General features: G+C 35.2%; 2 protein-coding genes and 1 pseudogene across 4 annotated transcripts; all 3 read right to left on the bottom strand.

Annotated features, from left to right (window-relative positions):
* Window positions 1-86: 86 nt before the first annotated feature.
* Window positions 87-9,918, bottom strand: LOC142525769 (serine/threonine-protein kinase CTR1-like). The gene is given in 16 exon segments (XM_075630061.1): window positions 87-321; window positions 324-340; window positions 675-769; window positions 1,382-1,513; window positions 1,604-1,672; window positions 2,002-2,100; window positions 2,267-2,351; window positions 2,450-2,550; window positions 2,631-2,699; window positions 2,815-2,855; window positions 2,954-3,394; window positions 4,236-4,444; window positions 5,183-5,286; window positions 6,114-6,258; window positions 6,343-6,644; window positions 9,119-9,918. Coding segments are annotated over 16 exon segments (2,646 nt in total). The 5' UTR covers window positions 9,722-9,918; the 3' UTR covers window positions 87-187.
* A 957-nt stretch (window positions 9,919-10,875) lies between these two features.
* On the bottom strand, window positions 10,876-17,693 carry LOC142525772 (delta(14)-sterol reductase-like; annotated as a pseudogene).
* Window positions 17,694-18,360: 667 nt separating this feature from the next.
* Window positions 18,361-22,876, bottom strand: LOC142525771 (putative beta-1,3-galactosyltransferase 4). Of its 3 annotated transcripts, XM_075630063.1 has the most exons (12): window positions 22,622-22,874; window positions 22,086-22,279; window positions 21,335-21,431; window positions 21,143-21,207; window positions 20,843-21,054; window positions 20,694-20,757; window positions 20,165-20,237; window positions 19,900-20,020; window positions 19,265-19,352; window positions 19,038-19,163; window positions 18,853-18,962; window positions 18,361-18,773 (listed from the first exon to the last, which is right to left on the bottom strand). In XM_075630063.1, the coding sequence occupies exons 2-12, from the start codon at window positions 22,196-22,198 to the stop codon at window positions 18,625-18,627; spliced, it is 1,218 nt and encodes a 405-aa protein (XP_075486178.1). In that variant the 5' UTR covers window positions 22,199-22,279; window positions 22,622-22,874; the 3' UTR covers window positions 18,361-18,624. The 3 variants fall into 3 exon arrangements, with proteins under 3 accessions (XP_075486178.1, XP_075486179.1, XP_075486177.1); XM_075630064.1 differs by having other exon boundaries at window positions 21,143-21,204; window positions 22,086-22,876; XM_075630062.1 differs by having other exon boundaries at window positions 22,086-22,873.
* Window positions 22,877-24,860: the final 1,984 nt, after the last annotated feature.

Below are 24,860 nucleotides of genomic sequence, written 5' to 3'. Positions count from 1 at the left end.
GATTGCATCACGTTTTAACTCATCTTATGACATGTCTAAATGGAAGTCAAAGATTAATCTAAACAAATAAAACCGACAACATAAAATTTAATGGCGTGGAATCAGTAAGGTAAACTAAGATGTTTTTAGATACATGAACCTTAAAACAACACGAGGATTTATCCACAAGGAATAAAATGGGAAGAATTTAAATCACAATCGCAATGAGGTTTACAGCTTCCTTTAGTTTCACATGAGCGAAGGTATTTCTGCATGACCCTTCTGAGTTGTTGGAGGGGACTTGATCAACGTTCTCAAATATTCCATGATGCTGGAAAAGGAGGGGCGTTTCCAAGGCTCACTGAAATATTTATGCGGAATTAGTTACATAAGCAACTTAAAAATCGACTATAGTTCAGATGAAATCTCTGCTAATTTGAAGCCAATAGTATGTAGATATTGGTGACAAATATGTTCACATATGAAATCGACTAGTGGAAAGGAATCTAAGCAGCAAGAAAGGAAGTGACACCACTTGATAATATGTATTAAACCAAATGCTATTCAACATATTTTTGGTCGATTCGGAGACACAGCATTCATGACAGATTTGCATCTAGTCATCAGACAAGGAAATAATTATACCCTCAAAGACGAACGCTACACTTCCCAAATAAACCAGACGTTTCACTCACTTGGTCCAGCAGCTCTCAATTATGGCCGCTATTTGAGGATTTATGCCCACCGGTATTTCAAGCCTTTTTCCTTTAAAACCAACAGCTGCAACAACCTAGAAGGTTAAGATACAAATTCAATCATGCGTACATACAAGTGGGCTCAAGAAAACATCAAACTTAATGTAAACATAGTAATAATCCTTCAGAAACTTCGACAGATTCAGGGAATAACGATCGGTGGTAGGAAACCAGCAAAGGTGAGACTTTCATTTTTATCATTTTTTTCCATTAAAGGTTTTGGAGGAAGAGGTAGACTGGTAGGCAGGTTGCAGAGACCATAGCAGTGCACGTCTCTCCGGCTCCGCCAGCAATCCATGCAGGCTAAAATATACTTCAAACTGATAGTCCATCCTCGTTGGCATCATCAGTTTGTATACAAAATACAACTACCATCAAATGTTAAAATTTCCCAAAATTAAAGATGAAAGGGTGATTCAGATGCATCTGATGCTGCATAGAATAATTAATGATATAACTTTTTATTACAACTTAATGAACAATTTACATCTAATGTTCAAGTATTTCAGTTTTCAATATTCTCGAAGCAACAGTTCTGTACCCCAATCCCCCTGAAGTTTGACCCAAACAGCATAATATTTTTCAGATAATAAGTCAATAAATCTGTTATTAAAGTTTTATTATCTCAAATAAAGATAATCACAAACCTGAGCAGGATTTAAGTTACCCCACGGTTGCTGCAATGTTGCCAGCTCCCATAGAATTACCCCAAAACTATACACATCTGATTTCTCATTTGATGGTTCATCACGGAGGACTTCGGGTGCCATCCACTCAGGCTACATGAAAAAGAATAGTATTCATTATTTGATGAATATTGGCAAATGTTTGAGGAATGAGATCATTGCATAAAAAGAGAGTAAACTTACAGTGCCAGCAGCAGACTTGGATGAAAGAAACGTGTTAGCTTTTAAACGGGAAAGACCAAAATCACAGACCTGGTGAAGACATGTACATGGTAAGGATCCATACAAAATAAGGGAGCGAAGAAACCTTAAAAACAAAGGTAAATCAATACAGTGAGTTTGACAGGAACAAGAGCATATCTTACAAAAGCATATCAACTTATATGATTCTTTAAATGATAAGCAAAAGCACCTAAATAAATAAAATGAAGCAACCACATGAAAGGATGAATGTCATGTCATAGACCAACTCCACTAATTCTCAAGTGTTGAAGGAAAAAAACGCAAATGTTTTAACATTTCAGAGCATAACAATTAACTTGCTCATATCATAAATAAAAAATAATTAATCTTCCTCTTACCTTCACAGTATACTTTCTGTCAACTAATAGGTTAGGAGATTTCAAGTCTCGATGAACAATAGGAGGATTGCGTTTATGAAGATAGTTCATCCCCTTGGCCTGTAAAAAGGTAAAATCCATCAAGCTAAATAAATTAGAACGTGGGAGACTACGTCACTGGAGTTTCCACCAAAAAAGAAATCAGTGGAGAGAGGTGACGTGAGGAGTAAGAGATGAGGGTTCTGTTGTACTTTAGATGCCCTTAGAAAAGGAACTAAAGACATACAACATCATAAGCCATGCCCAGCCGACGTCTCTCATCTAATGCATCTCCTGCACCGGGTTTATGCAAAAGTCGGTACAGACTACCTCTGAAATTTAGGGGGAAAACACCCCGTCTGTTAGAACAGAGAGATACAAGGCAGTCTAACAAGGATAATTGACCATAGAAGCTCTAAACTAAGTATACCTGGATAAATATTCTGTCACTATGGACAAGTTCGGAGGCTCTGTGACAGCACCCATGAAAAGTACAATATTTGGATGACGCAATCTTTTCATAATTGCCACCTAACCAAACAGTCAAGTGAAGCTAAAGGAACTACCAAAGTAAAGGGTATTAAAGTTGATTGAAGAGAAGCAGCACTCACCTCCTGTAAAAATTCCTTGAATAGCTCCCCATGTAAGTCTTGCTCCATGAGAATCTTCACAGCAACATCCTGCAATGTAATCATACAAATGTGCAAAAGAATGGATTTGGAATTGAAAGATAATTTTTTTAAAAAAACGGATGATTTTTAACATCTTTAAAGAACGATAAGATAGATAACTTACACAACCATTCCAGTCAGCTAGATGAACTGTACCAAAAGAACCTGCACAAATAAAAAGCAATTAATTTAGGCACATGATCCTGGAGAACTACACTTAGGATGGAGCTGAACAATGTTCCTCAACATGTAGTAGCAGATACCTGCCCCGATCCTCTCCTTCAGGGTAAGATCACTCCAGCTAATACATAGATCTTCGACATCAAAAGAAATATCACTTGATATAGACCAATTAAGTTGTCCGACCTCACCAAATCTTATATCCTTATTTTTATTTACTCTTGGACTCAATAGAGCAACATGTGGTTCAACATCCTCATGCTCGATTGGAGGGATAACATCTAGAAGGACCGAATCTTTGACTATGTTTGTGCAACTTGCAACATCATGAGAATTAGATGGTTTGGAATGCAACTGTTCCTTACTGCGAACCTTTATCCATGAATTTGCGGGAAATGGTGGCGTATGAGAAATTTCCTCTGGCTTGCTAGAGCTGGGCAAGGAGCCGGTTCTATCCTCGTAACTCCTTTCTGATCGTTTAGGGTGCATGAAATTGCCCATATTCCCATCAAGAACAGTTCCAGCTGTCAGGAAGAATTAGATATCTTTTAACTCACAAGTTCAAGCTAGCAAAACCAATAAGGACAGCACACAGTCAAGTAACTCAAGACAATAAAATAATATGCAATGCATATGTCTGCAGGAAGCTTCTGAACATAGTAAAGGAAATCAAGTGGGAAATGTTTTACAAAGAGAAAGACAGCACACCATGGCTAATTACTCAAAGACTAGGTAAAATTGCAAACCTCGAAAATTCTGCATAAATTTAAAATGAAACCATTATCCAACAAAGTAATAACATTGCTCATTTTTGTAAACAAATAGATTCTAATAATATTTTAAATGCAAAAGTTCAATTGCAAGGATACCTGAAAGCATCTATCTATGAGACAAAATATCATTAGACAGATTTATTCATTAACTTTGGGAAAGTAAGCATAAAGTAAATCAAAGTAAAATCAGATTACAGCATCATTGTCACAGAGAATGCTAAGGTTAGATCGAAGAATTTCATTCACCCAAAGGATGCAACAAAGTAATAACATTGCTCATTTTTCTAAACAAATAGATTCTACTAATATTTTAAATGCAAAAGGTTCAATTGCAAGGATACCTGAAAGCATATATCTATGAGACGAAATATCATTAGATAGATTTATTCATTAACTTTGGGAAAGTAAGTATAAAGTAAATCAAAGTACAATCAGATTACAGCATCATTGTCACAGAGAATGCTAATGTGAGATCGAATAATTTCATTCACTCAAAGAATGCTATTTACAAAGAAAGGGCAAGGAAAGGTTAGATGATCACCAGAAACAGAGAAGTACTTATGCATGAAGACTCATCATTAAATACACTCACCTGCCAAAGAATCATCAAGCATGACATCAAGTGATTGAAAGTCTAAGAAATACTGCTTTGCCATCAACTTAAAATCTATTCCAGAATCCAGCTGTCTTAGTCGTGGAAAGTTCAACGGTGAAGACGTTGAGATTGTAGAAGGGCCATTTAGCAAGGAGTCGGGTTCATATAAGCATCCCGGTTTCTCAACCAAATCAATAAGATACTCCCTGTGAACCCAATACGTTGTTGAATAATCTAGGATTTATATTTACCTCTCTCTGTCTCTCTAAACTAATGTAGACACACAACATTTTTTATGAACGGGGAGCAACATAGAATATTGCAACCTTTAGGTTGTGCTTGAATTAATGAATTTGAAATATCATCATAATTTAAAATTCTTTGACTTGCTTGAATGAACAAAATTCAAGTGAAATTCGAATCCACTCCATGACAAGTTAAGCAATTTCGATAGTAATTGTGGTAGACTTCAAATACAACCAAAATGGACACTTGTCGAATACTTTCTCAAATCAAATCTCTCCTTCCAAGTCAAATTCATCAATCCAAGCACAACTTAGAGACCATGTAACAAATACCTCTCATTGAAGTCAATAATTAAAATACCAAAAAGGTTACGAAATGTTAATCATGAAAGCATTGTAATCTAAAACAAACAGATAGAGAAACAATAAAGTAGCAAAATTATAGATTTTTTGCCATCTTGTTTCAGGGTTAGCTTTATTTGAAACGGTGGCAAACATCTGACATTATTAACTTGATGATTTTGTTGTATAAATAACCCAAGATTACAGTACTTCATAACGGAAAAAATGTGGCACTAATCAAATAGATGCTTTTGGAATGAGACATATCCATTTTGAACCTGGTAAACATCTTTTGTTATTGTTCTAATATTCAATACATGGAACCACGGTGAAGTCATTTACGGAAGTCAGATATACCTCTCAAGTCCAAATAGAACAAGGCACGAAGAAGCATCTTCTCTAGTACAATATTTGCATCCTTTTGCAATTCGACAAGGTAAGCCAATCATGTCAGCTAAAATCTGCCAAAACACTAATATTTTTTGTGACGTTTGGAAACCAAATTCTACCGGAATTCATCTTATAGCAAACAACTATTTTACAACAGTATTGTTAATGAGGACAACACATACCAAGATATAATGAGAAAATAAAAGAAAGAGTAATCACCAAATTCAAAAGGAAACCTATGAGCTAGAACTAATTACCGTACAAAAAAATTGTAAAAATCCAAGGAAAAATGACAACGAGGCCGTGGTGTAGCAAATTTGTAGTACACAACCCCTTTCAGTCCATTTCCTTCACCTTGGAATGTCAATTTCCGAAATCTAAAATTAGGTCAAATGGAGGTCTAGGTAAGCCATGAAAAAGACAATGTAAAATTATACTAGCACAACTGAGCACATTTTGATATACCTGTATGCAAATTTACTGGGGCTCTTGATGCTTCACGGTGGTGACAATGGTGATTGTGATTCTACAATTTGTTATCAGTGGGAACTATGCAGAACAGATGGGTGACAAAAACAGTGTATATGAGCAGCCATCCAAATCATTGAAATTACCGAGAATAGATCTCACTTTCAGTTTAAAAAATTATACCCAAACATCAGGTTCTGACCCAGAATGCAAATGGTATGGTAAGAACACATTGGAAGGGAACTTCATTGTTCTGTTTAATGGGACGGAAACACAACACAAGTTGGGAAAGTAAATGGGACCAATATTGCCAGCATACATATAATAGATGGCTGTTGGTCAAACGGAGGTCCACGCAAGCCATAAAAAAAGACAATCCAAGATTGTACTAGCACAACACATAATGGCGGCAAAGTAGAACAGGACTTACTTTGAATAGCAAAGAGCGGTGCCTGCATAGTCCAATAGAAAGGCTACCTACAGGGAGCACAATGGACCCCGAACAATCTTTTAACTCATCAGTGCACTCTTTCAAGAGGGGAATCAAGTCATCTTCCCTCTTAGCAGCTGAAAACCTAAGAAAGGCACGAAATCGTGATTACAACAAGAAAGAGTGAGCTCAAATAATTAACTAGGTGCTTGTAGCTTCTAACACGCACCCCATATGATTACAAACTAGCTTTGCTAGATGGTCAACAACTTCCTTTGTGGTGATGCAACTAGATGACATAGAATGAATCCGGTTTTGCAGCTCTTTCAAGCTAGGATCACTTTGTCTATCTACTGAAATCACTTCTACTGAAGACACAATGGCAGGATCTACAATCTTTAGTGAGTCAAGGGAAGGAATTCGGCTACTTTCATGAATATCAGAGCACACAGCCCAAACATATGGATCCATCCCATCAATCGCATAGAACCCATCTGGAATTTTGTCAAAGTATGACAAACAGCCAGTTACCTGATGAGAACAAGAGTACCAAGAAAAAGATATGACAATGCTTCAACTCAAAAAAGTAGAACAACGTGTTGAAAAAAGACTAGATGCAAACTTTCATTGATTTTAGATACATGAAAAACCAGAATAATAATGTAACGATGAGATAAAACCAGAGACAAGAGAAACAAATATACCAGGCAAGGATTGATAGAGGATTGCTACTTGGCTGGCCGAAAAGGATGTATGCAGAAAAGAATAAATGCAAGATGCAATATAACGAAATTGTAATGACCCGAATCTTTATTTTGAATGAAGTACTAATTAAGAGATGATTAAAGGGTTGTTAATTAAGTATTATTAAGGAATTGACAATTCGAGATCTACTTGTTGGGATCTGCCAAATTTAAAATGGACATTTCAATCTATTTCAAATTACATTATGTCGAGAAATCCAACTAGACGAATGAGATTCTAACCCATGGCAGAGAAGATTGATTCGAATTTTCTAAACTAGTCCGGATGCAGCCTATAAATGGAAGCTGATTTCATTTGTTTCCTACACCGCTTTCTTCAGCTACTCTCTCTCAAGTTCTAGTCCAGCCAATTTCTAGGGCAGTTTGGTGTCTGGAAGTTGAGGGGTCGGCGAATCGGGACGCAGATCGAGACATCATCAACGGGCTGACGACAGACGCGAGTATAATCTTAAAGCCTTAAATAGTGATTTAAGGATCGCTAGAAAGAACTTTGAAGCATGTTTGGTAATTCAAAGTCTGGTTTGATAGTGATTTCATTATGTTGGTATTGTCTAGGTTTAGACGAGTGAGCTTTCTGTCAAATTGTTTTAGTTAGGTACGTGATGTACTGACTGAGATATCCAAGCGTTGTATACACACTTATATGATGCATATTTACCTGTTGCATGATACATGTTTTACTTCTTTGGCATATTATGCATGATATATTATGTTGGGTTTTACATCTTTTGAGATATACCTCGTTTGTTAGGGCCGCTCAGCTCTGTTCTGCATTGTGGACATTTGGGCATCGAGAGCTACAGTGTCCAACGGGACTCGCGGGCTCTGATGACCCTGGACATTATAGTTTCACGTCTTGATGATGAGTGTGGGAGCCAAAACATTTCTAGGGCAGATCAGAGACTACACGTTCAGGCGCCTCTAGACTGAGCATGAGATTCTTGACTTGATCTTTGATATCCGAGCATACTGCATTTCACATACATCATATCAGTTTGTATACTCGTATATTCTCTTATTGGACGATTGTCACTCACGTCCTTGTTTTCATCTTGGACACCCCATTCCATGAGACATGTCTAAAGTTGGACGGTTCAGACGGCCAAGACAGTGGCTAGAGCAGTTGGGTTTTCAGTGGTTATCCAATGGATGTTTTATTTGTTTTATCGTATTCTCGTGCAGTATTATGTTTTTCAATATGGTTGTATTAACGTTTAAGACTGAGATTATTGTTCTATTTTCGTTCGGGTTGTAAGATGATTAAGTTATTTGGTTTCCGTTGTTTAATTATTGTTATCAAGTTTAAATTTTGCATGCTTATTAGTCTGTTTAATAGTGGCTCAGGTAAGGGCGTTACAGAAATATTTTTAGATCTACATTTCAGTAAAATAGAATCCGGAACCTTGAATTGAAAATCTTAAAATAATTTATGTACACTCAACTCATAGTTCCCCTTTAAAGCAAACACTTTGTTCACCCACGAAAGCAACGCTCCGTTGTCTATGTGATTAGTCATTATTCCTTGTTGAAATTTGAAAATAGACCAGACTTCATATATAAACTATGGTGAACTGCTGGCTACGTGATAAAATGCTGTTTGTTCAAATAAATGGTGTGTGACCATTTTACACTTACATTTCACTTCATAATTTGACATAATATTGCTCATTTTTTAACAGCTGATGTTTGGCAGTGTCCTGTTAGCGACCAATTTAATACGTTTTACAATGTTCAACGATATACTTGAAGTAAATCTATGAGTTTGTCGACATTAACGACACTGAATTGACAATCTAATGTTTTCACTTTGTTATTTCTGTTGTGTCAACTCTGCACAAGCATATATGTTAAGATATAAGTCTAAAACAGTACCTTGAGTCAAAAAGATTAGTGTTGGGGTAACCGCACAATCCTAGTTTCATTTTCCTCTTGTATCACCATGTTGAAATGAACTCAATTATATACGTTATAAGAGTTGTGTTCAAACCATCTATGTTGTCTGTCAAACAAGGTTTGGACTTCTATTTTCCTGAAACGTAAATCCTAAGCAATTTTTGGCACTGATGCAACTAGCATTTCCCCTTTTCTAGCATACATTCTGTTAGGGGCCTTGGGCACCCAAACAAGCGTAGCTCCATCAATCCTTGTCTACCAACTTTATCCCGTTCAAATTTAGCAAATATATATATATATACACACACAAAATCTTTTTCGAAACCTACAAAATGTGGTATACATTACCCAGAAGCGATGAGAGATGGCCTCCACAGAGGCAGAAAAATATGAAGAGGTAGACTCATCAGGCAAAGGATCCAAGGAATTAGGGTCATCGGCGCAGGTAGCTTCCGATGAGAGACGCAGAGCTAAAGCAAGCTGCAATTGGTAACTCTCCTCCGTCTGTTGCGCCCAGCTCTTTGACGATGAGCCTCCGTCACCACTTCCAGAAAACTCCGTCGCCTTTACAGGCAATTCAGCACAACCGTCATTTAAATGACCAAACGCCATCTCGGGATTGGACAGAGAGGGCACATAATTGTCCTCCGAGATCGAGCTCTCACCAAAGCTGCTCCCGCTCGAGCCCGGAAACCCCGCCTTCCCGACTCGATTCTGCTGCAACTGCGGCGGAATCATCCTTTGATCAAAGACGTCCCAATCAAAGGCCGCCCCTCTTCCCGGCTTCAAGATATCCTTCTCCCCGGAGTTAGAATCGTAGTACAGAGGCTGCTGCGCCACTGTTCCGCCGCTTAGTGCGGCGAATTTCGGCTGCTGAGGCTGATTAACCAAGGGTTCGTCAGTATTTTGGCTTAATAAAGTGTAGTTGGGTCGTCTACCCGGAATATCCATAGATACCGATTAATTTCGCAATTCATGAAACCTGAATCCCTTGAGGTTTTGTAAAGCCCGGCTTCTTTTTCACTATCCACAGAATTTGGCTCAAATTCCTCGTTCTTTCTTCTCTCTACACGATTGTGGGGAAACCAGTTATCCCTTCATTAATGGCTTCTCGCTGTTTAGCACATCAAAATGCTTGAGAAAATCGCTTCCCCCATTATATATAATTCATTAATGTACAATAAAAAAATAAAAATCCTTTTATATTATACTATTTTTTCTATTTTAAAAATTAATATTAAAAAAAACTTAAACCTTGTCAATCAAATTTTTTTGCATCCAAATTGTCCCATCTCTCTAAAATGCTTCTCATAATATATAAAATATGCCAAATGTATTATCATATATTAAATTGACATTAATTTTAGTAAAAAGTGCTAAAAGTGATAAATTTATATTTTATATTGGTCAAAATATCATAAAAGCACTATGTTATGACTTATCTAGATTACAAATAATAAAACATTTAAAATGAACACATGGTTTTTATTTTTAATTTTTTTAAAAAAAGGAAAAATTAAATATATTTTTGGTCTTTTACGCATTGCCGTTGTTGATTATTAAATTGCTAATCGATTAGTTGTCCTAATTCCTAAGAGAATCTTGGAAAGCGTATCACGTCACACGCTAATGGATATCTTTGACCGTAAGAGTGATCGCGATAGTTTATATGAATTGAGTGGGTTTGCAAAAAATTTCGACTATTCGAAAAATATCTTTTTTTTATTCGAGTTAAATTTGAGTAAATTATGTTGTTCGATAATTCATGAATTATTTGCGAATTTTAGTATTTTATTAATATGATATAACTATATATTATACAAATTTTGAGAATTTCAAGTACTTTCTTTTTATTGGACTGAAATCAAACTTTAATTTGAACCGAATTCGAGCCAAAAGTTTAAAAATTTTCGAATTCAAAATCGAGTGAGTATTCAAATTTTATTCATATTCTACTTGATTGGGTTCATTTACACATATACTCTTTGATCTAGTATTAAAATAACAATTTATGTAAATAGATTTGATATCAAATTTAGTAAATGATTTCAAATATTGACACATCAGGCAAATAAATAAATATCCACGTAAATACCCATAACAAGTGCAAATCACACCATCCATCTCTCTTCGTCCAACATCAAGAACCTCAAATTGTCCAGACATGTAAATCAAGAATTTAGGTTAAAAATAATAGTATTTTACTACAAACACGGAAATGGAAATTTATCCATCGAAGAATACATAAAGCAGGAGCTTGCCATTAGTAAGCATAAGGAAGTATCCTCCAAGGAACCAGGTTCCGATATTCCGCCCAAACTTCCTTGTACTTCTGTGCACACCGGGCTTCGTCTCTTCTTTCTCTCCATATTAGTAGAACAAATAGGTATATTGGATAGAAATATGGAACTGGAGAACTGAATAAACATGGTAAATCAGGACAAAACCAAGTTACTATAAAATTGCTCGTCCTTGATAGATAGAGAGAGAGAGAGAGAGAGATTGTTACCTTATCCCACAAGGTAAACTGAGGGACAGAGCAACCAACAAATCACCGAGATAATTACTGTGCCTGGCAATTGCCCTGAAAAGGAACAAAAATCTACCAGGATGAAGCATAGTAATTTTAGTCTTTTTAGATAAAGGAGATACATTAGAATCTAGATACCTCGAGGCTATATTTGGATTGATCTTTCGGATTTCAAATCCATAATAGGATATCCATTGAGTTTGTTTGGATATTCATTTTATAATAAATTTTAAATCCCTATTAGCATGTAGCTATTTTTTGAGTCACCATAGTAGTCATTTGAAATCCTTTTTTTTTCTTCGTCTAAAAAAAATCCTTTTTTCCAGATTATTCCTCAAATACAAGCCCTTCAGCAGAGAACTTAATTCATATAGTTTAATGTATACTTTATTAGCATTCACAACAATAAAACTAGTCATCATTGTACAAGCACTATTTCCACATTAAAAATGGGTTTTAAAAACATCTTGAGCCAAAGTGCACCAAAAATGGGACTTCATCGTTAAGGTGTACACTACCAAAGAGTTGAATTTAAGGTGTAAGCTACCGAAGAGTTGAAACTTAGCTTGGGTTGAGACTCAAGAATTGAGCCTTGTGCGTAAGAACACACCTAGTTGGCTTTCAATAACTAATAGAGCAAATTGTTGCAATCAAAACGTCACTCTTGAGTTCTCTACTAGCAATGATCAGAACCTTGGCTGTTGTATGAAAGTCACTTGAAAATGGCATTCTTATACAAGTTTTCGCTTCAGTGGCGTGGATAGTTACTATTATTAATTATCAAAAGGAAAAGATACCGAGGCCTAATCTTGTAGTGCTTTTGATTAAAAGAAAAGTTTAGGGCATTGGGATGTGGATAAAATACCTTTTGTTTAAGAAAATTTGTGCTCATATACTCAAATCTGGTCAAGTTGAACCAGAACAAGATACAACTAGTATTCTGCAGTTCCGAGGATCACTCTAATCAACACCAATCCTTGAGTTTAACCTTACATTTATGCTGGCAGCTTCAAGTACAAGGAAATGATGAGCCAGATAAGCTCATGAAAAAATCATTAAAATACTCCAAAAACTGCAGCTTCATTTTTTCAAAGTTGCATTTACTCTATTTTCTCTCTGCTGCTATATGTATATCATAAAAGTGAAAAGAGAACATAAAGAACTCCCCATATATATCTCAAAACCGAAGAGAGGACAGAAAATACTTGGACACTCGAAAGGAAAAACAGCTGGGCATTGTCAAGCATGCAATCAATTACTCGGGGGCAACCCTCATACAGTTATTCCTATAGCATTCCTATCTCCAGAGTCAAACTTGGAATTTTGCAAACCATAATATGCCAGCAGACTTGTAACAATACCATATTTTTCATGTGATGAAGTAATGAAAACACAGGGAGATGGTCTGATATTCTGAAGGCCAGATGGATACTTACCAGTAACCAGAAGCAAGAAGCTTTCCTCCAATTACTTTTGGAGGCCTACCCCATATAAGTGCTTTGGGATTCCTTTTGAAATCATGCTTCTGCTTGTTAGCTCCTCGGAAGACGAGATAGCTTTGCAACCACAAAACAAGCATGTCAGCGTAGAAAATAGACATGAGCAGTTGAGAAGATCGGAAACTCCAATATGTAGGTTGAAAATAACCAACCACAATAGCAGCTGTGATTGCCTCATCTGAACGAGAAGTATTACCCAATGAGAAAAAAAGACAGTTGGCAACAACAGCAGCAGTTGTTAGCTCCACCTCATTATTTTTAAGCCACCAACCCTTTCAAAAGAGATAAATTATCAAATATTTACAAGAACAACATGGTTGTGCATCATACACTACAGCAGCATTCACATGAGAGATTGAGCCAGAGTAACAAGAATTAGAGCTTTGAAATAAATAGCCTGATCAGATGGCACACTAAACAAGGGAATGACAAGAATAAACAAATAGAACAGTTCATTTCTGAAATAGAGCAGAAGCTCAAGTATTGAGTAGAGTAGGACAACAAAAAACATAGCTTTTACGTAACTTACAAATCATTTGGCAGCATAGAGAGAATCATAGAAAATGAATAAACAGGCATGAGAGAGAAACAGCCAAAATTCAATTTCAGCCTGCTTCTAGGAACCCTCGGAAATTATAGAGACGAGAATATAACCATTGTACAACTGGAGAAACAAACAATCATATATCAAAGTATAGCCAAAACATAATTAGAGAATCTACTAGTTATATTGTTCCACATGAACATAATTTCATGATTGTATGACACTGTTATTATCATTGCCAAAGACACTGGAAGACAAAGAATGTCCTCAACAATGCATTGTAAAATAACAATGGAGGTCATGTTTCATAAAGGAAAGGCGATAATACCCTTAGATAACTGAAGGTGTGTGTGTGTGTGTGTGAGAGAGAGAGAGAGAGAGAGAGAGACGGAGAGATGGGTGGAAATTCGATATGTCTGGAGAAAGACAAAGGGAATCGGAAGACTTTCAAAGAATGTGAATATGAAGGTAGTTATCACACGACACACAGTGAACCCGGACCTAAATGTTTCTAAAACCATTATCAATACTAACTACATATCCTTTGCCTAAACCAAGTTTGAGGGGGTAAAAGTATGTAGAGCTGAATTTAAGATAGGGGGGCTTGAAATAAAAATTGAGTCAAGTGTTGCCATTACGACCGTATACCTGGATACTGAATGTAAATGGAATCTAGACTAGGTCTCCAAAAACCAGCATGAAACCCAACCTCTCTGCAATTATATCCCATCTAAGAAGATGCCAATTTGGTTGAGGTTAGATATAAGGATTCTTTGACATGTTAATGGAAGGTTAACAACTAGGCTAATCAAAACTCAACCAAAGAAAAAGAAACTGATTTATTTGAAGGAAATGGATGGCAAACCTTCAACAGTAATCAGGATGATATGTTACACGAGCTAGCAGAACAAAAACTAGTGTAACATTTCCACACAATCTTAGACAGAGGAATCTACACTCAAAGATAATATCGCGGACTAAAAAGCTAATTGAATAACAAAACTTTTAAAGCCAAGCACAAAGAAATATTCTATGATATATACGTTGGACAAAGAAATAATGATATGGATACAATTGCAGTGAAATATATTATATATGTGATAAATTATCCAGGGAATAAGTAGGTGTGAATAAAATCTAGTAGAAAAGTCTGAAAACGTGTTCACATAAAAAAGGAAAGTATGATACTTACGTGGAGGTCATGTATTCTTCAAAGAAAAAGTAGTCCAGAATGTATAGCTGAAATAGGAAGCAAAAGACAAAATTCTAAGAACTAAACGACATCAAGAACTGTAACGGCCCAGATAACTCAAGAGGCACCCAGAGAGGTTATTGCATGTATATGCTTTATTTTTTATAATCATGTACGTATATTAATAAACACAATTAACATCTCATTCATTTCTATCTACTGAATTTATCGTTGAGCATTAGATTGCTACTACCTTATTGATGGATAAGGTATTTGTGTCTGTCCCTGCTGGTGTATGTTTGATGTTTCTAAGATAGTTTTAAATTGTGTAATTTGCTTTGATGAAAGAGGACAATATCACAAGTGGGTTTGGCCATTACATTTGGTATTAGAGACAATACACTGACGTCGTATGTTGTGACGCGTTTTAAAGCCGTAAGGCCATGGGTCTATCAGACAATATCACAAGTGGATTGGGTCTTTGCAAGAACAAACACAACAAAATTTTAGCCAACATACCACACAAAATAGCTGGTAGAGTATCATTGATCTGCTTAAGTCGGTCACTTGAATGCACTTTGCAAGAACAGACAGATTTATAAGAAGTCGTCCCATCATACCAGCTCTAACAAAGTAGAATCTACAAAATAGATTAGATTGCATCATATTAAAAATTTACAGGCCAATTTCACTATGTGAGGATATAAAGGTGGCTACATATAAGCATAACAAATCACAATCACATTCACTTGTAGACATAATGAAAATAATCTGATCAACTTTAGTTTTCTTCCAATAAAAAAAAACATTAACGGGAAGCTATTGTTACTAATATATAAGAGTGAGAACATGCCGGTAATAACTAAGAGTGTTGTGAAGATTGAGAGAATTTCAAGAAACCAAGCTAACATCTTAGGTTTGGAAACATACTTGAGGTCTATGTAGCACGGATACCTTAAAATTTTTTTTTTTGAAGTATCGGATACGGATACGACACGGATACGGATACGACACGCGGATACGCGTGTCGGATACCACAAAATCCGTATCGTTGACTTTGTTTAGGGTTGACCAGCCGGATACGTTTTGGACACGGAGAGGACACGTCATGGATACGGCATGGATACGTTTTTCGGATACGTTTGGGCAAAATTGCAAATATTTAAAAGTTTTAGGGGTTAATTAAAAAAAATTAAAATTTCTAGGGACTAAAGAAAAATAATTTAAAATAAATTTGGATGGGCTTTTAAATCCATAAATAAATTTGTCCGTCTCTTTCATTTCATTTCTATAATTTTTACTTTTCAATACTAAGTTTATGTAAATATAAATATATATAATATTTATATATATTTTAATGATTGTCGTATCCTAGCCGTATCGTGTCTAATATTTTCAAAATTTGACGTGTAGCCGTATCCGTATCGTATTCGATACGATAATCGTACCCGTATCCATGCAACATAGCTTGAGGTCAAGTCCCATTAACTGAGGATTTAGTTGTATGCCAAACCACCTATAGCATTAAATAAGAATACATAAGCATAAAATGAAGAAAACCGTTGATGTTCACTCTTTAAATTTAGTAAATAAAGCAATATCTATGAAAAAATAAGTAGAAAAGAAAACGTTCAATAGTTTCTGGAGCTTGAATGATCAATACAAACTGCTTGCAAGAACTCTTCAGGGGAAACAACAATATTTACTTTCAACAATAGTTTGAGAGATTTCATGTGACAAATTAATTCAATTACCAGTCATGAATGAAGTTTCCAGTGACTTGAGGTTTCAAAGAAGAACTATGTGAGTGGGAACTAGAGCCAATTATATAAAGAAGAAATGTCACCTGTCATGGACAAACACCATTAGAACAAAACATTAGTGATGTATAATAATACAAGAGATGCTAATGGTTGATAACAGGCAATGAGACACTACATCTTCAAATGTACAAGTTGTATGATCACCGCATAGTTTCAAGTACCCTTTCGGCGCATAATGATCCATTGCCTTTTAAGTCATATTAAGCCACTGAGATGTGCAAGTGTGTATTTTATGCAACACTAGCTTATAAACTTTCAATATTTCATTGTCACTTTGCGATGGATGTCAACAATAATGTAACTTCTCAGCTAAAATGTTGGAAAACGCACCTCAGCATCGTGAATTTCAATACCAACAAATTTATAACATATAATTATAATCAATCAGGTGTACTACAATTTGATTCCGAGCCTTCATTTGAATAAATGAAACAAAAGGTTGACCAGAAACTTACAAATACACTAAAGATAAACGTTGTTGCCAAAAGCTCAAGCCCTCTATCTGCAATTGCCTGCAGCAAATATAATGACATCGATTCCGTTTCAGAGATCAATGTGCACATAGTCTACAATACTTCAGTGAGCGAGATAAAACCCATCCATCCGCCTATCCCGAGTAGAAAAACCAATAAGATGAGCGATAATAAACCTGCAATCACGAAACAAAGAAAAAACCAAACAAAATAATCCTGAAACAACGTCATAGCAACCAAAGCCGTAGGAATTGTGGTCTGATTTCTAACCATTACAACGATAATGGAGCCGAGTTCCGTCAGAGAGTGCAGCTGACTCCAGGAATAAATTTTCCGGGAAAAAGTGATCCAGCAATCGCCAAGTAAGTAAAGAATAACAGAATCATAGCAACCTCCAAAAAATCACACCAGAAAAAGTAGCCGTTACAATGAGATACGCATACACATTCATTAAACAAATTCGTGTGAGAGTTGAGGCAAACAAACTGATGTCCACGAAGGAATGAGGGAGAGGAGAAGAGCGCCGAGATCCATCGGCGTATGATAGATTCGATCCGTCTTCAGCTTGCCAGTGCTGCTTGACTCCTTTCCAGGTTGTCACGGAAGAAAGCAGAAAATGCTTGCAAATGGGAAATAGTGTGTATTCATTTATCAACCCCTTACGAGAAAATACTTGGATAATAATAATATCTTTATGTTTTCCTAGTAATAGTATTATAGTAAAATGGAATTTGGAGTTCATATATCTGATTTTAAAAACCAAAATTTTGAAATTTTTTATTCCCAGTGACAAAATAGAAGTAGAATTAAAAAAATTTCTTTGTTAAAATGCGATGAATTTATATACAATGTATCATTATATTGAAATAACTTTTCATCTATATAATTTATTTTTGTTTTTTATATTTTTCTCAAATAAACAAGGATATCATTTCAAAATAAGTTCAATTTTTTCAAACGTACTCATTAAAAAATAAAAACGATTTTAACATTTAGATAAATATTTAAACATGTTTTATTTTTATCACTGAACATAAAAAACGGTAAAAACATAATATTCTTCCAACCAAAGGCTGTCAAAACATCAAGAGTAGATCTCTTGTGAGACGGGTTCACGAATCTTTATCTGTGAGACGGGTCAACTCTATCGACATTCACAATAAAAAATAATACTCTTAGCATAAAAAATAATATTTTTTCATGGATGACCCAATTAAAATATATGTCTCACAAAATACGACCTATTAGATCATCTCACACAAATTTTCGTCGAACATCAATTCCTACCAAACTATTAGAACGTATAAAATTGTTTGGGACTCGTTTATCGATGAAACCGTTATCAGTTGTTAGAAGCGAATAGAGATCCCCTACTGGTGGGTACGGTCGTAGCCCTACATAGAAAATTAAGTATGCTTCTTCCGATAACTCCACATCAAATGCGCGGGGCAAACGTGAGTGTACCACCCACCCACCCACAATATAAAAAAAAAAAAAAACATTTAGTGCAAAAAAAATCGTTACATACGAAGCAAAAAGGGCAGAAATGCTCGTAATTAATATTATGAGCTACACCAGTAGGCCTAAATATGCAGTAATATGATTTGCATCACACATTCATCAATCTCCAGGCAAAAATGGAGCAAATATCTGTGGTTGCTCTATGTCTTTATTTCACCTATAATATATTACAAGATTATAAAAGAAGTGCATATTTCTTGGACCTTTTAAGCGTTGTCCTGAAATGGGACACTTGCATAAGAAAACTTTGCTTTTCATCGACTGAAGATAAATCAGAAAACTGCAGTCAAAAGAGCGTTCTCGCCTTCTCCACATCGTCGGTGCACATCTTTAATCCTATCAGCAGAATTGCAAATTCCGCTGCAGCTCCAGTCAAACGAAGCAACGCATATATTGCCTGCTTGAGCCTTCCACTCGCAATCTGTGAATATATATAACATAAATCAACATATTTAACAAATTCATTCAAATGCATATTTTCACACTAGGATATAAGTTACCAGGTGGTGTTCCACAACATAATCTTCGGTCATCTATGTGCTCCACATCCAATCCAATGAACCAAGATCCCAATGACACATCCTCATTCGCGTACTTGTGCAATACACGCCTACCAGAATGAAACTTTCAAAAAATTCCACAGATTTGAAGATGTGAAGATAACAAGAAACAAGCCAACACTCACTGATTTATTGATATGTAGGTAGCCAAATCTTTAGAAATGGCATATAATTGCCCTGTAGCATGACGAAAATACTTGTTTCCTTGCTCACCAAATTTCCAATACTCAGGTTCGTGATATCTCACTCCCCTGCCAATAAATTGCCACGGCCAAGGGCATGTAAGGACCAAAAATAGAAAATCCAACACATCAATTCATTAGCGGACATATATTCTAAAACTCTTGCTTACTTTTGAGCCAAGACGGGACCGGATTTCATGCATCCAATATACACCCTTGGTTTGGAACGATGCCTAACTAGAGTTGCTCCTAAAGTTGCTGCATATTGTGTTCTTAACATCAAAATGTAGGCCAGCATTGCCAAAGCACACACGCGCACAAAGAATGAAAGAAGCTCCAATTAAATTTTGCTAGCATTTGTTTTAAATGCTTGCTCTCTAAACTCCCCACTATGGTTGCTTTTGAAAGATTGAAAAAATTGATGCAAACACCCTATAAATGCTTAAACGGCTTAGAGCAGCCCTACCGAAAACTATAATACCAGCTCCTAAAACTCTAACCCCCCTTACCTTGTACCAAAAGAGGAAGTTTGCAGTTAACAACATAGTAACAAATACATGTCCTTCAAGCAAAAAAATTATAAATCAAAATAGATATTTGGAATGGTCCAAGCAGAGCCTTTCAAATAACAGAATTTATATACTAATACTCGATTCCTTGATTCACGGGGGAGACCACCGTGCTGCTTTCTATAGCCCATCCATCTCCATTGGTTATTTATATACTCTCGTTACAGGCATGAACACATGTTGTCATATATATCTTATACATGCAAAATTTACAAGGGAGATTATGTCATGCTTACCTATATTTACATGAACATCATCATCAACTTTGACATAAAAATCTGCATCCCAAAGTGCAACGGCAGTGGTAAAATAAGTCTTAGTCTTGGCTGATAGTTCAAGGTACCCCTCCACATGTTCCTAGTCAACCATTTAACGACATTGTATAACTTACATAGCCATTAAATAGCAGAAGAAGTAGGTATAGACATGAGTTGTCCCTCATTAAGGAAGCCGAAGGAGCCAAAAGAAGAGCAAGATATACTAAAAAATAAGCAAATGTACCAGTCTCAACAAGTCTCCGTGTTTCTTATCTTCTGCTTTGATAGCTCTATCAAGGATACCACCTGAAGTTGCACTGGTGACCAGGGGATGCGATGAAAATAGGCAACAACTTAGTAATCATTCCCATTCAAGTTGTTTATGAGCGAAAAAATGAATATGAGTAAGGTGGTAAGAAAGTATCATAAGAATATATAACCATCACAAAGTTTGAAAACTAAGATTTAAGTTCGTTCAGAGACATTCCATGATACTTCAATTATGTTTAATCAATAGCTGTGGCAGCAATTGAACGAAAGAGTAGCAACCCTACACTGAGGTAAAGCACACAGGGGAAGCAGGAATAAAAGAAAATCCAAGACAACTAACTTTTCAATGAAAGATCAAGTGCAACTGATATTCTCATGTAACTGATCAGCTAAAAATTATTGTCTAGCACAAAGAGAGCAATTGAAATAATTCTCGAATGAGCAAGGATACTATAACATTCACTCGAAATTGCTTAACATCAACAAACATTATTATTTCCCACCTGTGACCAATCACAAATCGAATGATGATGCCCTTTTCTTCCTCGAGCCTTTTGCGTTTATCACCTGAATTTATATGAAGAAGAACATGTTCATGGATAATAAACGGAGAGCACTGAAAGACAAAATAAAAGAACTCAATTTCAATCACCTTGAACCATCCAAGTAGCACGCACTGAGTCTCTCCTCTTTCTGCTGCTAAAGGCGGTATTTATGCCCACCACCATCAAGTATTTTCTTTTTTTGGTTAATTCGGGCATCTTCAGGTCTTCGGAGATGGGAGAACCACTGAGCAAGGAATCCTGTACAGCCCTGGCGGAAGCTAATTCGATCTCCAAATTTGAAATTGTTTTATCTAAGGTTCTGCACTTTTTAAGTGAGCTTAAGTAATGCAATTTATGTCACTGATGAACATTAAAAATGTAAATTATTCAAGGTCCAAGGAGCTTACTCAATTGCACGTTGAGACTTTGAAACTTCACTTAATATGGCCTTGGACTCACCCTTCACATCCTTCTGACAGATAGAAAATGGTTAACAATATAGAGTAATGAACCTTTCAACTGATATAAAGATACTCAGACTTGAGCAAATCCCTTTAGAATGAGAGTAAAGTTCAAATAGTTACTATGTGAGTACTCACAACAGTTGGATCACAACCATCTGAAACTAAACTAAATTTCTCTTCTCCTGCGCCAGTCAATCGTGATATATCTTTAGCTTCGGGCTCTGTCCACATTCTGTCACCAGTAAATTCGAATCAAACAAGTTATGTCCATAGGAAGTCCAAGCAAAAGGAACATGTGGAACAAACTCGTAGAGACTCTCAATAGAAAGCAAAAAACAGATTTTGCATAATAGTTTCCAAGTTTGAGTTAGAAGTGTCAGTTTCAGCCTAATGTTATGTTCTATTACATCCTCAATCTTGAGCAATACTCGCAAAGATTTTTCTCCCACTAATACTATATCTTCCCATCAATGGCAATACAGAAATTTTACATCTATAACAAGTCAAATCACCTTTAAGGTACCTAAATGTCCTATATAAGGTAGAATAATAAAAAAATTCTAAGTGATGTTGAATGGCCTTAAAACCCGTCTGTTAGCTTTTAGCTCCGGAAGCGATAAGCAGCACAACGTGGACTTTTTGTTCATAATTGGATCATAATCAATTCAACTTTCAGGAAACCACACCAAGTCAACGACCACCTACACAAATTGATAATCATAGGTTGTCATGATTACCAATCACTAACCAAAATCTTTAGTCATCAGACCCCATATTATACAGGTTAAAAAAGAATTACATATGAAATAGCTCCATTTAGCAAGAATTTCCAAGGCCTGGTAGACCATATTATATTTAAATTTAATGGAAATTGAAAGTATCAAACCTGTCCGTGAAGAGCATCCCAGCACAGAAACATCCAATACAGAGGAAAATGGTGAGTTTTCTGGGAACCACATCCTTGGAAGTTGACTCCACCCCTCTGCTCTTCCAAGACATTATGTTATTCTCCACTTTAAACTCCCAATTTCCCAATTTAAGGACAGCCCATATCAAATTTCACGAAATCCAGAGAACCAACTAAATAAAACGGATCAAAAGCTACTCTCTTTCGCTTGATAGCTACCAAATTGCAGTAACCCAATTCGAGAACAATGGGATCAGAACACCCCACAAAAAAAAAAAAAAAAAAAAACTAAAACTAAAACTAAAACAATAAAAAGTTGCAAAACAGCGTGCGACTTCTTACGCAGACTTAAATGCAAGATTGGAAAAGAGATCAGCAAGGAAAAAGAAAGAAAGAAAAGCCAAAAAAGAAACAACGGTAGAAGATTTCCAGTGATTCGCTTTTGTAAAGTCAATGAAACTTCTTTCAGCTTGTATTAATGATCTCCAAGGTGGGTAGTACAAATTTATCTCAACCTGAATTTATGGGTTCTTCAATCCGGGATGCTTAATTTCTTCGGGGGAAGGAATCTAAAACGGAATATAGATGAAGAATTGAAGAAGACGAATAAGTAGGAGTGGAATTTGCCAAGGCAAGAATAGACCCACTGCCTAACTCAACTGCTCTCTGTTCCATTCCTTACTGTTATTGTTGTTCTCAAATTTTAGTAATTTGACAGTAAATCTACCTTATTTTTATCTTATTTTAGAAATTATATATATTCTCACACAAATGAATCTCTTATATATTTGATAAACAATCATACATATTCACACTATATATATATATGTATGTATATATATATATAGAACAATGTGCTCCAATTGCTGCTTGTCTGTGTGTTATCCTATAAAGTAAAGGAAAAGGGAATTGGGACAAGGGAAAAAGTGGGATAAGAAATGGGAACACTGACTGGTTAGTTTCCTAGTAGGAACCAATCAATAATTTATAATCAATAATTATTTTTAGAAAAAATTATATTTTTTGTTATAATTATTTGTTTGGTATTCTCGTGTTATCAAATTTCAGCCGTTTGTGTTATTTTTGTGTTTTTCCCAAATTTGGTTTTTTAGATGAGAAATTCATGTGTTTATACATCATAAATTTCATATGAAAAATAGTTAAAATTAAAAAAAAGTCGAAAGATACAAAATTAAATTGAAATTCAAAAAACATAAAGATTGATATTACAAAAAAAAAAGTATATAAAGAACAAAAAAAATATCATTTTCTCTTATTTTAAACAAAAAAACCCTCCAATGAATATTTATTTTTTAAAAAAAAAAGCCTCCAAAGAGGAAATTATTCTTTTTAAAAATCAATAAAGCTTTCCCTTTTATTTCACAAATCTTATTCAAAAATCAATTAATAGTCATACACATGGTGGACGTGTAACGAACATGGTCTCTCTTAATAGTTATCGAAGTTTACAGGTCATAACCCAATTACTTTAAGCACGTTGTCGATTTCTTTTATTATATAAAGATTATTTAATTTTATGTAAAAAATTGGTGACACTGAAAACATAAAGGTAATGAAATAGTCCCTTACTCGTCGACGACATTTTTTTTTAATCCATTCGAATGAAATTATTAAATAAAATGTTAAATTATTTTCGGAAAATGGAGCAGATCTTTGAAGCAGATGCAAATTATGGTTGAAGTGGGTGGACAGATCGGCTTACCATTTCAATTGCTATTTTATATTTTCTCTTTAAAAATATATTATTATTATTATCTATTCTTTAACATATAGGTAAATGAAATATATATAATTTTTTTCTTTTTTGAAGCTGTTAAATGAGATGTTCTATGTAATATATTTCGAGTATTTTATATTATATTTCTGCTGTGCATATATATGTTTGATATGAGGGATGCGAAAAGTGTAAATGAATAGATTTCATATATATCCAGGAGAAAAATCAAAGTTATTACATGACAATCAAATTTGGATTATATAAATAACTAAAATCCAAATCATGATTTAATGACGAAGTTAAAATTACAATTTTTTTACGATAATATTAATATAATTTTAAATATATATGTACCCAGCCTGATTGATAGGCCTAGAGGCCCTAGACTGAGACTCCACTTGACGTCAATGAATCCATTACGCCTGACTCCTGAGTACTTTATCTCCTCTCATTTGAAACGAGTGCTTGTGCTTTTATCACGCCGGCATATTAGATTTGTGTTACTACGAATATGAGATCAATCCATTCACATATTAGACGAATACGAGTTGATTAAATCTTTAAATATCACAAATAATAATACTTTTTTATATAAAAAAAATATTATTTCAAGAGTTAAGTTAAGTCGAGATCTGTCTTAAAAAAATGATTTTTGAGACTGTCTCACGAAAATTTTATTGATATTATATTCATCATCGAACGCATGAAAGCAAATTACTTGTAGTTTGAGTGGGCCAGATTAAGACAGATTAGGTAGATAGATAGATAGATAGATTGGGTTGCCGAGTACCTTTATCACGCTTCTCCTATCCTGACTATATAACCGAACGAGAGCCACAATTATATATTAATATTTTATTACTTTTAATTTTTTTTAAAAAAAAAAATCACAAAACATGGTAAACTTTTATTTGTACAAAAGAATTATCGAAGAACCAATCATGGAGAATATTTATGGGGTATGCTCTAATGCACCGGGGAATACTCTCAACCATTGGCAGAGGATTGTCAACCAA

Source organism: Primulina tabacum, chromosome 15 (genome assembly GCF_025594145.1).
Source record: "Primulina tabacum isolate GXHZ01 chromosome 15, ASM2559414v2, whole genome shotgun sequence".
Classification (NCBI taxonomy): Eukaryota; Viridiplantae; Streptophyta; class Magnoliopsida; order Lamiales; family Gesneriaceae; genus Primulina; species Primulina tabacum.
Note: the sequence above shows the minus strand (reverse complement) of the source record. Positions and strands in the feature narration are given on the sequence as shown.

Excerpts from the sequence above, each read along its gene's own strand:
- LOC142525771 (XM_075630063.1), bottom strand. The coding sequence starts at position 22,198 with ATGTCTTGGAAGAGCAGAGGGGTGGAGTCAACTTCCAAGGATGTGGTT. Across the intron at positions 21,432-22,085 it reads GGGATGCTCTTCACGGACAG|AATGTGGACAGAGCCCGAAG; the intron begins GTTTGATACTTT and ends TACTGGTGACAG. Across the intron at positions 19,353-19,899 it reads TGATGTTCATGTAAATATAG|CAACTTTAGGAGCAACTCTA; the intron begins GTAAGCATGACA and ends CACAATATGCAG.